Source organism: Marmota flaviventris, chromosome 1 (assembly GCF_047511675.1).
Source record: "Marmota flaviventris isolate mMarFla1 chromosome 1, mMarFla1.hap1, whole genome shotgun sequence".
NCBI lineage: Eukaryota > Metazoa > Chordata > Mammalia > Rodentia > Sciuridae > Marmota > Marmota flaviventris.
Genome location: NC_092498.1, coordinates 59,875,513 through 59,891,136, shown reverse-complemented (window position 1 = coordinate 59,891,136; position 15,624 = coordinate 59,875,513). Strand labels below are relative to the sequence as shown.

The 15,624-nt window shown below is 37.4% G+C and overlaps 2 protein-coding genes across 5 annotated transcripts in view; one reads left to right on the top strand and one right to left on the bottom strand.

Annotated features, from left to right (window-relative positions):
* The window catches only part of Gsap (gamma-secretase activating protein), a 132,039-nt gene extending 122,436 nt beyond the window's left edge, over positions 1-9,603 (top strand). Inside the window, exon 31 of the mRNA XM_071613387.1 lies at positions 9,200-9,603. Coding sequence (XP_071469488.1) covers positions 9,200-9,210 — 11 coding nt within the window. The 3' untranslated portion in view covers positions 9,211-9,603. The remainder of the gene's footprint in view (positions 1-9,199) is intronic.
* The window catches only part of Ccdc146 (coiled-coil domain containing 146), a 131,419-nt gene that overhangs the window by 25,273 nt on the left and 90,522 nt on the right, over positions 1-15,624 (bottom strand). For all 4 annotated transcript variants that reach the window (XM_071613372.1, XM_071613369.1, XM_071613368.1 and 1 more), the window contains 2 exons: positions 3,529-3,586; positions 1,628-1,804 (listed from right to left, as the gene is read on the bottom strand). In XM_071613372.1, coding sequence (XP_071469473.1) covers positions 1,628-1,804; positions 3,529-3,586 — 235 coding nt within the window. The remainder of the gene's footprint in view (positions 1-1,627; positions 1,805-3,528; positions 3,587-15,624) is intronic.

Genomic DNA, 15,624 nt, shown 5'->3' with positions numbered 1-15,624 from the left:
AAGCAAGTGAGATAGAAAAAGGAACTATAATATGTAGAATTCTTGCTATCACACTGATCTTATAAGATAGTATTTGTTACTGTCTTAAAGAGGGTGTCAATGAATGTGACAAAGACTTTTGGAGCTCTGCTCAGATTCCCTTTATGGAGGTGCTCTTCCCACACATGCTGCAGTGGACACCTGCCAATAGCTCATGTTAATCTCTCCATTGTATTGCCATTGGCTGAGCAGGGTATGGGGGGTGGTGAGGTGGAGATGGGGACAGGCTGTGACCAATGACTTAAGTGTCAGTAAAACAGCCCATACCCCTTACCCGTGGGCAATAAGCGGCTGCCATACAATTCAAGATGTAGGGAACTCCATGGGGTCAAGTTAAGACAAGAGTTCTTTTACTGTAGAAACCATATTTTGACCCTGTATCTTCCCCAGCTCTATCCTGCTCCTGTGGGATCCTTCTGAGAGCTCTCCCTCAGTTATTAAATATCTTAGGCACTGCTTTTATGGAACCCTGCCTAAGATTCATGCTAGAAGTTAAACCATTTTCCCCCACAGTCTAAATAGAGAATAAATGGCAAGAAGTTAAATTTAAGATCAGAAGTTAAGTTTATCCAATACCACTTTCCATTATGGTCTGTGGATTCATGGAAATTTCAGGCCCAAGAGTCACATGTACATGACAGGGGTTACATTAGGGCCCTTTCCTGCCTGAGGATCACACTGGACTTTGGGACCTGCAGTCACACATAGGCATGGAGGTTGAACACATCACTGTGGCAGAACATCTTTCAGTGGAACCTTGCTCAATTCTGGGGCAAGTCCGCGTTTTGTGAGACTGAAACTTATACTTGGGAGACCCTCTTCAAATAAAAGAGTAAAAACTTGCAAATAGTAAATTAGGTTCAGGCCCCTTGGAAGAGGTTCATATAAGTGAGGGGCCTGAAGCTTATGCTTCACTGGGTTCCTGATAAATCCATCTCTGCTTAGTTTCTGTATTCCAGGCAACAGCTGGGCACATGTTGACCAATCGCTCTTAGACTCAAGGAAAAAGAGGTCAAAATACACCAGAATTGTCCTCTAAGTCAATGGGTCTCAGATGGTTATAAAAATAACTCTAAAAATAGTTATTTTTAAAGCAACTCTAGGTTATATTTATTTTTTTGAAACTTACTATCATACATTTTTCTTAAAATATGAATTTTAGTTAATTATCTCCTAAAATATAAATACAGGCCCCTTATCATTTTTATGGTAAGAGGACAAGAAGTGGATTAAATAGACAAGGATAAGATAACACAAATACACACAAGAGGTTAGACATTTGGTTGCTCTTCAGGGAAGCAAAAGTGTGACACTTTTTTTTTTAACATTGAAAAATATTTGATGATGTCTAAAGAGGCCTGTCTCCCAGAGCCAGGGCTTTAAATTAAAACAATAGTATCTATCAAACACTCCAGAGTATTTTTGTGAATTCTCAGAGCTTAGGTTTAGTTTGATAGGATCCTCCAAAGCACACATTTGTGAGACAGTATCCCTTTTTGTCAAACCTATGTAGTTAACCTTATACAAAGGTATTTTTACATCCTTGCAGGTACAGTGTTCAAATATTCCTAAACTATAAGCACCATACCTTTAGGACAACCTGGTGTTCCAGCAATTCTTCTAGTTCCTTCTGTTCCTTTACTAATTGCTTTTGCTTAAATGTCAAATCTTCCCGCAAATTTTTAATTTCTAATTTTTTCTGCATTATTTCTTTACGTAATTCTTCAGTGCTGTCTCTGAGTATTCTCATCTTCTTCTCCATTTCCTTTAAAAAGTCATGAAAATTATCAGGTTATATAGTCTGAGCAAACATTTATCTATGTAAAAATGGAATGAAACAGAATTTTATCTTTTTGATTATATTTATTTTGAAGTGCATGAATGTTTTCTTACAGAGTTAAATGTAACTTATGCTTTCTGAAGACAAGACTTATGCTTGTCTTCAACAAGGACATGACAATTATACTGCATGCTTAATTAAACATTTTATTTGAATTTTTTAAACTAATGCTTCAGTTTTTAAATGTTTCCCTTTTCTGAGTCAATTTTTATTTCATACCAAAAAACATTAATGACAATGTCCATTATGTTTTCTAGTAGCTTTGGGATTTGACAAAATCAGCTGCAAATAATCTTTGAATATCTGGCTTATGGTTAACTGGAGTCACACATGGGAACTGAAGATGAAAGGGTTCATATTTGAGATGTCCAACTCGTTCCATTTCTTAACTGTCCCACTTTCTCATTACTATTATTTCTTTAGCTTCTATGTTTTCCCCAAATGTCCTCTACCCCAGACTCAGAATAGATTGCATTTCCCATGGCTTATTATCCAGATAATGCTTGACTTATGAGAAAAAAAGCCTTCTTATACTCAGAAATGATACATGATACTAATGTCTAAGTAGATGGGTCTGTTTAACCTGCTCTGGGATTTCTGAGTAGGTCCCTCCTTCCACTGCTGCCAGGAAAGAGTAAAATTGGTAATCTACAACCTGAAACTAAAATTCAAAATGCTTTTTCTTATAAAATCTGTGTTGCAAACAGTGGTTAGATGTATTTATGTACAATTAACAGTATTTTACTAAATGCTAAATAGGTTTTTGTGGGCTAGCCATGGAATTAAATCATCAACATAATTTTAAAATATAACCATTCAGAAAGCAAATGCAATATTTGATGCATGATGATCTTTCTACTTATTATCTAAGGTAGAAAAAAATGGTCACAAATTCCTCATATTCCTCAGGGTGTACATGCCTCTCTGTAATATATATTTGCCATTCTTCTATTAAAAGGAAAGGCCTATTGTTCTATATCTTGATTCCAGAATTGGCCATGTGAATTGCTTTGACTACTGAGGTATTACGCAAAATGGTTTAAACAGAGGCTCAAAATGTTCTTGCATGTTGGAATTTGCCCTCTCCTGAGGCTGGAAACTCTTCTACTATCATGGGATCAACTAGTGACTATGACCTTAGACCAACTAGCCTGGTGCAGGGTTGACATACACAAGCCCCAAATGAGCCAGCGCAGACCTGAAGAATTCAGAACTGTAGAAAGTAAGGAATTATTGTTGTTTTAAGCCACTAAGCTTGGGGATGGTCTGCTATGCAGGAATAGATAAGTAATACATCTTCTTTATTAAAAAATGTTATTGTAATAACTTGAGGAGTTAAGAAAGCTAGGTAGGGTATGAGCTATAGCAAAAATAATATTTTTAAGTGCTCAACATAAAACCTTCCTTGTTTTTTGGAAACAAAAATAAAGCAGATATTGTTGAACTAAATGATTAGATGCAAAATAGCTAAAGCCTATGATAGACACCACTCATATTTACAGTTTCATAGATACTGTCTTCCACACCTTCAATAGTCATGACTTTTCAGTCTTCAAATGTTTCAGGGTATGTTTATTGTGATGAAGATTCTTATAAAAGGATGTTTGAATCTAGCTGCATTTGACAAACTCTAAATCATCTATACTTACTCCTGGCTTAGGTATCTTCTCAAATTCCTTTAACATGAGGTCCTTTTCTTCTCTTAAACTGTCAAGAAAAAAGAAATCAAGTTAGAGAAAATACAAAAGAGCAAGCTCTTTCTGTGTTTATAACATTCTATTTTCTCTTCTCATAGTCTGTTCCCAAGTTTATCTGCAAGCACCCTGATGTCCATTCTTTATGATGGGCTTGCCAACTCTCCTGGGCCCATTTGAGGCACTTCCTTCTCCTCAGCATCCCTACAACACTGAGTACACACACCCAGTGGAGAAGTCCTCTTAGCATGTTATAACTATTAGGGAGCACAGCCTTCCCTCTAGACTCAGGCTCCTTCCAGGCAGGCTCTGGGCCTTCTTTATACTACTTGCAATGGAGGACTAGTGCCTACCTGGGTTACTGACACAGCCTTCTAACTGGCCCTCCTTGCCTGCCTCCAACCTTGCTCATGAAAGTGAATTACCACCCAGCACCATAGGGAAGCCCAGTTGGCCCTGCATACATTGTCTCTCCAGTCTTACTGCCTGCTACCCTCTAGCTCTGGTCACACTGGCCTTCTTGCCAAACTTGTTCCTACCCCAAGACTTTTGCCTTTTCTGATCCTTGCAATTGGCTTGCTCTTTCCACAGATCTCTGCACAGGCCACTCTTCACTTCATGTAGAGCTTTACCTGGCGTCACCTTCTTGCAGAGGCACTGGATCATCCTATCTAAAACAGCATTCTACATCACTCTTTCCTTGTCCTTCTATAATTTCTATATACTATCCATCACAACCTGAAACTACATTATGTATTTGTCAGTTTGGCCAGCAGAAAACCTAGCTCCATGAGAGCAGGGACTTTGTCCTGTTTACCACTGTATTGCCATGATTCAAAAAGCATTTGCATGGGGCTCTGGTTGTGGCTCAGTGGTAGAGCGCTCACCTAGCACATGTGAGGCACTGGGTTCGATCCTCAGCACCACATAAAAATAAATAAATAAAATAAAGGTATTGTGTCCATCTACAACTAAAAAAATTTTTTAAAAAAGCATTTGCATGTAGTTGGCACACAATGAATATTCACATGAATCCATAGAATGACTGAAGTTAGTTTTATTCCTTGTTTTATTATTTGAAATAGCATAATTTATATGCTAAATGAGAAGCCTATGCATATGGAAATATAACTTCCTCAGAATGGCCTATTGCATCACATTGTTCTATATCCAGATTGGAGAAAAAAACTGGTGTAAGTCATGGAAGGGAAGACTACACAGTTGTTTTCAGAGATGTGAAGAAGGGTTATTTCAAGAACTCACTTTAGTTTTATGTGATGACTGAATTCCTGAGGGATAATATTAGAGGGGAACATAGTTGCAGATGTGGTTGGGTGGTGGATATCCAAGGGATTCAATGGATGTTTCAGGTGAAGGACAGATAGGCCAGGAGGCAAGTGTAAAGGAGTATTACATGTGGAAACTTGAGAACAATCCTCTTTTATTTCCCTTCCAAACTATTAGGAACTCCAATATGAATTCACAGGAAGACCCTGTGTGCATACCTTGTACTTTTATCTCATGGGTGTTTGGTTCATAAGAATCTGCCTTCGACCCCTGTGACAAACACATTGCCATGAATTCGTTATGCCATTTTCCCTCCCCGGATACACAAGAAGTCTACATTGTATAGCCTTCCTTGCATTTGGATGGCGACTAATTCTTGGCAATGAATGGGAGTAAAGACCATTCGTCTTCCCAGCCACACTGAACTGGGAAGGCCCGGGATCCAGTTGCCAAAGCTAAAAGATGGAGGGGATGTGACTTGCACTGGACTGCTGGGAGCTAGAAACAGAGTTTAGTGATTCCACTGACATTTGAAAATGTGTTACTACTAAACAGCCCAGCTGAAGTCTGACTTCTTATCCCCTCAAATTACAACTCATTATCTTCCCCCCTGAGATCTGTTTTTCTATTCTTCCTCTCAGTCCATGGCACTTGGGTCACTTTTCAAAATTATGAGTGTGAATCATTCTTGAAGCTTCTCCACGCCTTGCTCCTGTCAAGTTTTTTTTTTTTTTTTTTTTTTGTCTTTAGCTTTCAGAAGTTGTATTAAGATGCATTTGGAAAGTATTTCTTAAGGCTTACTCTGATTGGGTTCATCAAGCTCCGCAAATCTGTGGGTTTATGTCATCAAATTTGGGAAGTTTTCAATGGTTATTGCTTCAAATATTTATTCATCACTTCATACTTTTTTTCTCTGCAACTGTGATAACATGAGATTTTTTGGTATTGTCTCATGCATGCCTAATGCTGTTCATTTTTATTCAATCTCTTTTCTCTGTGTTGCTTAGAATGGATAATTTCTATTTATTTACCAAAGTTAAATAACTTCTATCATCTCCAATCTTCTATTCAGCCCATCAATTAAGTTAAATTTTTAGTTACTGTACCTTTTAGCTCTAAAATTTCCAAGGAAATGTTCTTTATATGTTTTTGCTGGGAGCCATTAGCCAAGTAGGTATGACAATTTCCTTGCCAGCGTACCCCATGTTGCTTAGTGGAAGGACTCGTGGAAATAGGACATTTTGCAGTGACATTGCATCTAAGGTAACCTTGCTCAAGGACCAGGGCGGATCCGGGTTTAGGGTGTTCCCGGTTTAGGATAATCCGGGTTTAGGGCATTCCAGGTTTAAGGTTATTCCTGCTGGGAATAGGGCGTATCCTGCTGCCTGAGTTCCCCTTGAGTTCTCACTGGATTCAGAGAGTATTTTTTGGGAGACAGAAGCCCAGTGGGTGTGGATTTGGGCAGAGAACATGGATTTCCCCAGAACGTGATTGTAGACGGCTGGTGTGAGTTCGGGAATAAAGAGTTGCTGTTTGAATCTACAAGCTGTGTGGTGGCTCGTGATTTTGTGCCCAGCCAGACTGCGGCATGTTTTATTTTCTGAGACTATTTTTTCCACTGTTACAAAGTTGTTTGGAATTGTTTGTGGATGATATAAGCACCATAAATATTATAGGATTATTGACTGTTTATTATATTAATTAGTGTGTGTGTTGAATAAATAAGTGACTATAAGCAATGTGCCCATGATGTACTGTGAACTGCAATACTTAGATAAACTGCAGAACCCAAATAGTCTTAAGTTAGTGATGTAAGAGTCTACACCCGGGATGTACACCCCAGACCTTACCCAGTTATCAGCTATAAGCACAACTGAACTAGGACTTAAAAACCCCAGACTTCTGGGGAGCGATGGGACTAACAGGATCAGGACAGAAAGACTGATACTTCCATCGCTGTTGTCCCCCCTGCACTAGACTCCTCTGGCACAGATCCAGTTCCAGCGACCCAGACTTAAGACATGTCACGGGTGAGCATCTGGGACCCTTGGGTGTAGACTCAGGACTTAGGATGTGTGTTTGAAATGTGATGAGCATTAATAAAAATAGATTTTATTGAATCTAACTGCACCTCAGACTGAGTCTATAGTAACTGCTTGTGACAGTGGAGTATGCATATAATAGCTGCTTTAAGTTCTTTGTCACATAACTCAAACACTTTTCTCATCTCAATAATGATATCTACTTTTTGTCTTTTCTCATGGAAGCTGATATTTTCCTGATTATTTATATATGACAACTTTTGTATTATAGCCTGAACATTTTGAACATTCTATGAGATTCCAGATTTTACTTAAATTCTATGACAACTATTGATATTTTTGGTTTCCAGACCTAGTTAGGTTTGTGTCAAAGGTCCAGTCAAGATTCTGGGGGCTCTCATTTTTTTCAGTTCAGTTTTCATCACCTTTGCAGTACTATTCAGATTTTTCCTTTATGTGTGCCCCCCTGGACAGGTTTGGGATATGGGAAATGAACTCCCTTATTTCAGTCCTCAAAGACTTCAGTAAGCTGTTTAGGGTCAGATACACAAATGCTCAGCTTGAGGGTGAGCCCAGAAGTTCATGAACACATGAATGAGTTCACACGTACAAGCTCTTCTTCCTCTGAGATCCCTTCAGTACTTCCTAGAGACTTGGATCTTCTGATCTTCTTCCTTTTTAACCTTCAGCCAGAAAAATGGAGATTTAGTTGCCCTGTGCTACTTTGGCAACTGAACTTATATCTGGAGATAAGCAGTGGGATGACAGAGAGAAAATGAAAAAATAAGCAAAGGGAATCTTCCTATTCTTTTGGGAATCATAGCTCTAAAATAGTGAAGTTTGCCTCTCCTTAGAATCTTGGCTCCTGTGGTCTTCCACTGCAAGTGGCCTCTGTCGTTGCTGCCTCAGTGTTGCTTGGGAGCTGAAGAGTGAGAGAATGTAGGGGAGAAAAAACCAAAATCGGGGTCTGCATTCTGAGCATTATGAGTTCCTTTCATAATCTTTGAACCAGAACTAGTTTTTTCTGGGGTTCTGTCTGCCCAGGTCAATGTCCACTTCTGGATTTTAGCTGTAACATTCAGGCTAAGAGATATCAGAGGGGAAAAATGGCAAATTCACCACCACTTCAGGATCATTTCCCTCAATATGCCTGCTGTTATTTACTTTTCAGAGGAAAATATATGCTACATGTGTTTCACCCAGTTTCATAGTTATGTTTAGTAGAAGAGACTGGACACAGTGGAATTATTCTACAGTTCCTAGAGCCAGAACCCATGTTTAAGGCCACTCTGGGAGAAGGTATAGAAAGAGGGCTGAGGACTGATTTCTGGGATTCCAGAATTTACATACACAGAAGATGAGGAGAAACTAGTTTAAGAAAAAAAAAAAAAGCAAACTATTCTAAAACTATTCTGATTTCCATTCCTATATGCAAGGAGTTCACTTGCCACTCCTTTCTAGCAATAAGTAAAATGCCAAGTGAACTGAGAAATATATCCATAAGAAAATGAGGTCACAGGGTAAACCACCGCCACTAAAATTGGAGGGATAGATAGAGGAATACAGAGAATCACAAGTGTTGATAGAAAAATCTAAATTGTAACTGAGGCATTGCTGGAGGCTCAGTGTGGATGTCTGAGAGTCAAAACCTCCAGGGGGCAGAGTTTGTGAGCTTTGCCTCATGAGCTTGACCTGATCCTCGGGGTGAATATAGGATAAAATCCCCTAGGCCTGTCCTCAGGAGAGACTAACCATTGAGGTTTCATTAGAGCTTCACTCACCTTGGAAAAATAAAATTACTGACTAGTTGGCTCTAGTAGTCCACATGGAAGACTGTAAGGAGGGCCTTAGGTCTAGCCTAAGCAACTCCATTTTAAAACTCCAGTTTGAAACCTGTAGTCTCATCAGGCACACCTACCTAATGGAGCCCTCCAGTATGACCCTCAGGCACAAACAAGGCACTTCTCCCCACCTTGACAAACTCAGAGTGAAATCTCTGGCATGCTGTCCTCACCGATAAGGGGGAAAGGTGAGAATATCAGGATGGGGACCACCAGATCAGATGTTTTAACACCAGGGTAAATGACATAACTGAGAGACCTGGTTGCAGCTGATAGGGATTGAAAGGGAGGTCAAAAGCCCCCAAATTTGTTATAAGTAATGGAGCAAATGAACATTCAGCCAGCCGACACTGATGCACACAAGCCTGAAAGCCTAATGGGGACCTGAACTAACATCCCAACTTTCCTCATCTGCCTGATCCTCTGTGTTGTTCTCGCTGCTCTCAAACTCTACAGCAGCCTCTTGACTCTGGTGAGAAAAGGACTTCTCCCTATGACCACCTCCTCAGCCAGTGCTCCACCCCAGAAGAAGCCTGCCTTGGTTCCTGACCTGATCACCACAGTCTGAGTGTGCATCTGATGGACTTAAAGCCTAAGGCTTGAGACTTTAGATCTGGCACTTGAGCTTAGCACACAGAGGGAATGTCTGTCATTAGCCTATCATGATTAGGTATATTTGCAGTGCTTAGAAATAATCTGGAATTGTTTGCTGTGAATTAATTAATCTAGAATTGTTTGCTGTTAATTGATTATGTCATTGCAGTTCCTAGCATTAAGGATTGTCATTTTCTTGATTAAGAACTCATAGAGTGAAACTGTATTGAGTGATTTAGGTGAATAAAGCATTGACAAAGGCAGAAGCATGTGAACATTCTTTATTTCTCCCCTCGACTGCATAAGTCACACATTTTGCCATCGAGACGATGATAAGAACTAGACCCCAGCTAGAACCCACTCCAGCCATCCTGTCTCAGGGGCTTGGGGTGGGTGGAAAAAGCAGTCAAGCAGTTCGGAGTCCAGAGGCACAGGCTCACTAAAAGACTGAAACCCACACTCAGGACTATAGAGTGCATCCCCGGGCCACACCTCATCACCACGGCAGCCCTAATTACAGCAGTGCTTTCTACACCGTGTATTATGTCTGGCTATCAAGACAAAACTGCAGAGCATAGTAAATGGCAAAAAGCCCCATTTGAAGAGACAGAGCAAGCATTAGAACAAGGTATGGCAAGGATGTTTGAATTTATCAGACTAGGAACTTAAAACAGTTATGTTATATGTTAGAAATGCAGCAAGCAAGAATATGGGCAGCATAAGCAGAGAGATGGAAATTCTAAGAAAAAATAAAGAAATGCTAGGTGGATGCCTCTGGATAGACTATTAGTAGAATGGACACAGGTAAATAAAGAATCTCCATTCTTGAAGTTATTTCAATAGAAACCTTCAAAACTGAAAAGCAAAGAGAAAAACAAACAAAACCACCCCAGAATATCCAAGAACTTTGGGACAGTTACAAAAGGCAAAACATGCACCTATTTCCAGACAGAAAAGAGAAAAAAGCAAAAGAAATATTTGAAGCAATAATAACTTCCTTCACATTAACGTCAGACAGCAAATTATAGATCTAGGAAGCTCAAAGTATACCAAGCAAGATAAATGCTCAAAAAAGTTACACCTAGGACTATCATATATAAATTACAGAAAATAAAAGACAAAAGAAAAAATGCTGAAAGAAGTTAGAGGAAAAACACCATATTTACAGACGAGCAAAGAACTATATCTGACTTTTTCTCAGAAACCATGCAAAAAAAAAGACACCAGAGTGAAATATTTAAAGTGTTGGCAGGAAAAACCGATGTGAAATTACTCTTCAAAAGTTAGGGAGGAATAAAGGCTCTTTCAGTCACAAAAAAAATACAAAGAATTTGTTGCCATTGGACCTGCCTTGCAAGAAATGTTCAAAGAAGCTCATTAGTGGGAAAATGATATAGATTAGAAACTTGGATCTATATACAGGAAGAGCATCAGAGAGTAAGTTTAGACAAAACAAAAACAATTTTCTCATTATCGATTGATATAATTTGTTCAAAATTATAATACCAACTGTATTCAATGATGTATGCTTATAAAAATAAGCATGAATTTATTATGCTTATATATAGGAAATAATGATGACACAAAGGATAAGAGTGAAGAGTTAGATTATTATAAGGTATTTGAAGTGATGTAGTATAAATGGAAAGCAATCTTGGGTAGCTGTAAATGTATATTCCAAACTCAAGGCCAACCACTAAAAAAAGAAGTACAGTGGATATTGCTAAGGAAGGGTAAAAGGGGATCGAGTAAAATTCTCAAAGCCCCAAAGGCAGAAAAAAAAGTGGATGACAAATAGAAGAAACAAAGGATAAGGATGACAAATAGAATACAGAGACAAATATGGTAAATGTTGATGCAAATACATCAATAATCATGGTAAATATCAATTAAAAGACTGCAAGTTGGAAGAAAAAAGGCTCAAATATACGTTGTCTGTATGAGACTCATTTTAAATACATATGTGTGTGTATATGTATATAAATAAAATGGATGGATAAAGATATACTATCTTAATCAAAAGAAAACAGGAGTCCCTGTACAGGTTGAGCATTCCAAATTTGAAAATCTAATAATCTAAAATGTTCCTAAATTGGAAATTTTTTCAGTGCTGATATGATATTCAGAATTTCTGATTCCAAACTTTTGGATTAGGGAGCTCAATCAGTAAAGTCTATGCAAATATTCTAAAATCCAAAAATCTCTGAACTCTAAAACACATCTGGTTCTAAGCACTTAGAAAAAGGGATACTCACTTGTATTAATTCCAGACAGAGCAGAGTACAGAGCAAGGAAAGTGAGTAGGGCTAAGGAGGGTCATCTCACAAGAACACAGAAGTAAATTATTCAAGAGAACATAATGATCCCTTACAGGCATCCGCCCTATCAACAGAGGGCAAAAATACAAAAGGCCTAAATGATGAACTATAGAAATAGAAGAATATATAATTGTAGTGGGTGACTTCAACAGTTCTCTACCAGAAACAGACAAATGTAGAAGACAGAAGGTTAGCAAGGGCATAATTAAATTAAATATCATCTATCACTAAGATATAACTCCCATTCGTAAAAAGAAATGCCAGGCTTTTTTCTGAAAACCAGTCATCACTACAAGTTGAGATTAACAAAAGAAACAAACTATTAGGAAGTACAGACAGTAAATGGGAAAATGTGCTTTATTTCACTCAATGAGAATAATAAAAAAGAGAACACTTATGTTTTATTTTTATTTTAACTCTTAGGCATATGTGGCATAATGCCAAAATGAGATTTTAGAAATTGCTTCAAATAGAGTTAGCCTGAATGTTCTAAACAAAATAAATATTAGTGGGTTGGATATGATCACTTGTTTATTTTTTCTTCCAATAACCACATTTTGAATTCATTTTTGTCCACTGGACTTCCTGACGAGGTCTAAGGGTGGTAATTTCCATTTTTCTTGTTATTCTGCATTCAATGATTAACTATTAAGTGCCAAAAAAGTCTTAAGGTTTTCTATATCTGATTAACACAACCTTTAAAATATAGAACAGCTATAAAATAAAAATTGGGAATGCATGGAGAATTAGGTCTGCTGGTTTTACCAAGGACCCACTGGTTATATCCACTAGTCAGTATATCTGGAAACAGGGAGCTAAAGCATGTGCATGCACACTGGCTTTCATTTTTATAAAATTTCGTTTATAATAATGTAGATTAAGGATAGGGCCACAATATATTTCATACTGAATTTAATATAAGTTAACTTTCTGGGTCAAAAACTGAAACTGAATTTTCAGAGCTGATGATATTTAATTTAATTTAACACCTTTCCTTTTAGAGTTTGAAAAATTGGTGATATTTTAATTCCCATATATTGATCCTACACTTAGCCATGTTGCCACCAGGGGGTGGTAATGTGCTGCCATCTTTTGGTTATAAAGGCAACCTGATTGCCTTTGATTTTCAAAATGGTAACATGAAGCTATCCCATAAGATAGGACTTGTAGTCTTTAAATAAAATGGTCTTCATGAGTTCAAAGCCAGCCTCATCAACTTAGCAAGACCCTAATAAGCTTAGTGAAACCCTGTATCTAAATAAAATATTTTTTAAAAGGGGCTGAAGATGTGGCTCAGTGGTTAAGCACCCTGGATTCAATCCCTGGTATGAATAAAAGAATGAATTAATTAATTAATAAGTAAATAAATAAAGTTGTCTTTTCTTTAAACAAATATATATGGCTAATTCTTATAGAACATTTTAAGCTAATTAAATCTCTATTATGCAATTTCTTTTTATTAAGAGATACTGACTTCTATTTCCTTTAAAAGATAAGTATTTTTATAAGGAGAGAAAGATCATAATCCTACCCCTATCACACCATGGATGGTCATTTTAATTTTCTCCATTTTAAAATAAGATTATATTAAATGTATATGTATAGTTAAATCCAGTTTTGCTTAACAGTTATTATTTTCTCAAGTTGCTAAATAGACTTCATAATTAATGATTTAATAGCTATTTTCAAGGTTTTCTAGGGCATATATACTATAATAAAACAATCCTAAATATAATTTATCACATATTGAACCTACTATATTCCAGGCATTTTACATATATCATTTCTAATCTTCACAACCTTGCTAAGCAATTTTTATCTTCATCGTATAAATGAAGAAACTGAAAAGTTAAGCATTTTCCCAGGTAGTCAAGGCTAGACTGACATTCAAATTGACTCTAGAGTCAGTACCTCTGGACTAATTATTTAAATATTCCTGTTTCCTAGAACTCAGATTACTTCAATTTCTCACTTTTATAAAAAATGATATAGTAAATATCTTTATCTAATTTTCCTTTTTCTCCTTTGATTTTCATTTTTGCAAGGCATTACTGGAACAAGACTTTTTTTTTTTTTTTTTTGGTGGTGCTGGGGATTGTACCCAGGGCCTTGTGTGTGCTATGCAAGTACTCTACCAACTAATCTATATCCCCAACCCCAACAAAATATTTTTGTATGTACTTCTTGGTATATATTAATTCCTAACCTTTTAAACTCACATTAAAATTTAAATATAAAAATGTTCAGCTTTCTGGACCAAGGGGTGCTTTAATATCAAAGCTCCTTAGGATTTACTTGCTTCCTGCAGTAAAATAGTCTTAATTGAAGCTATGTCAATTGAAGGTTTTTGGATTTTAGGGTCTGTGAGTGTAGAAGCAATGCGGGAGCCCAATAGATTGCCACAGGTGAGAGAAATCCTTCACTATAAGGAGTAGGATCAGCATGAATGGGTAGAAGTTGCAAGGAGGAAGGTTTCTGAACCAACCTAATAACCATTTCAGGGTAGAAGCTTTCCAGAATTGGAACTGGTCACTGAGAGAGGCTAAGCAATCCTGGTTCCTGAAAGTGTTTAAGTGCAGACTGATTACTAAAAGAAGATTCAGGTGATCCTAACATGTAACTGCAGCTGAGTACCATTTTGGGGGATTAACTGTTCTCAAATTCTAATTTGAATCAGAATCATGTAGGACTTAGGGAAAATTCAAGTGTGGAGCTGGGGTGGAGGTGTGGGCAGAATTCAGAATCCTTAGTTTCAGCGATGAATCTACTTTTAAAATGAGTATCTCAAGTGCTTTTCTTTCTGTTATTTGAGGATTATACTCTGAGAAACCTATTTTAAACTTAAGACATTAGTTGCTACAAGGGGAGCAAGAAAAAAAATTAAAAGTAAAAGGTTAGAAGATAAAATCTGTTGCAGCTGTATTTTTTTAGGTTCTCAGGAACCTGCCTGCATGCCCCTCTGTCATATTCTCTAGAATTCCAAATGCACTGCTAAAATCATCCTTCCATTTCTTTCTTACATGATTTGTTTGCTTCTTGGTTTCTACTTTGCTGTCATTATTGGACCAAGAATGAAAAATAACTAATGAACCCTGTGAGCAACAGCAGGGACTGTGAGAACCAGCTACAGGAGAGTGAACAGTCACTAAGGTCGGGATCACATCAGGACAGCCCTGCGTGTGTGTATGAGTGCATGTGAGGCCCCACTCTCCATGTCCACACTGTGACAACAGCACTGACTGACCATGGCCTTCTTTCCCCAGCTGAGACTTGTCAGAATATGTCATATTTAGGGGCTGGGGTTGTGGCTCAGTGGTAGTATGCTCGCCTAGCATGCATGAGGCACTGGGTTTAATCCCCAGCACTACATAAAAATAAAGACAATAAATTCCATCAACAACTAAAAAAAAATTTTTTTTTAAATACATCAGATTTAGTATGAGAGCCATGATGTATTTACTGTTAATGTTTTAGGAATTACTAGGAATCAGGGAAACCCCCAAAGTCAAGGCGAGGAAAATGTTGAAGAGAGTATTGAAAAACCTTTTCACATGAAGTTTTTAGAAAGATAAATTACATCCATTTTGTGTCTAGTTACTTTATCATTTACTTAGCTTATTTAAATAAGTTACATATTCTTTCCTATGTAACCTATGTATTCTATTTATCAATAGGTTGTTAATGAAAGGAATCCAAAAACTATGACTATGGTAGCATAATTATGAACCAACCAGGTAATTATACTGACCATCAGTATTTATTAAAGGGCTTATCGTGAAAACAGTAGAAAATCGATTGAGTTATAAATTCTTTTTCAAGAGTATCTGAACAAGATGTTGTTCTTAGTAGCTGCCAATGATTCAGAAGTTCCTAAAGGGGCTGGGGTGAAGGGGTGCTAGTTATTTGGGCTTTTATTATTTAGAAAGTGAAAAACATGAGAGTTTATTATACTGGCCTGACAAATGTCAT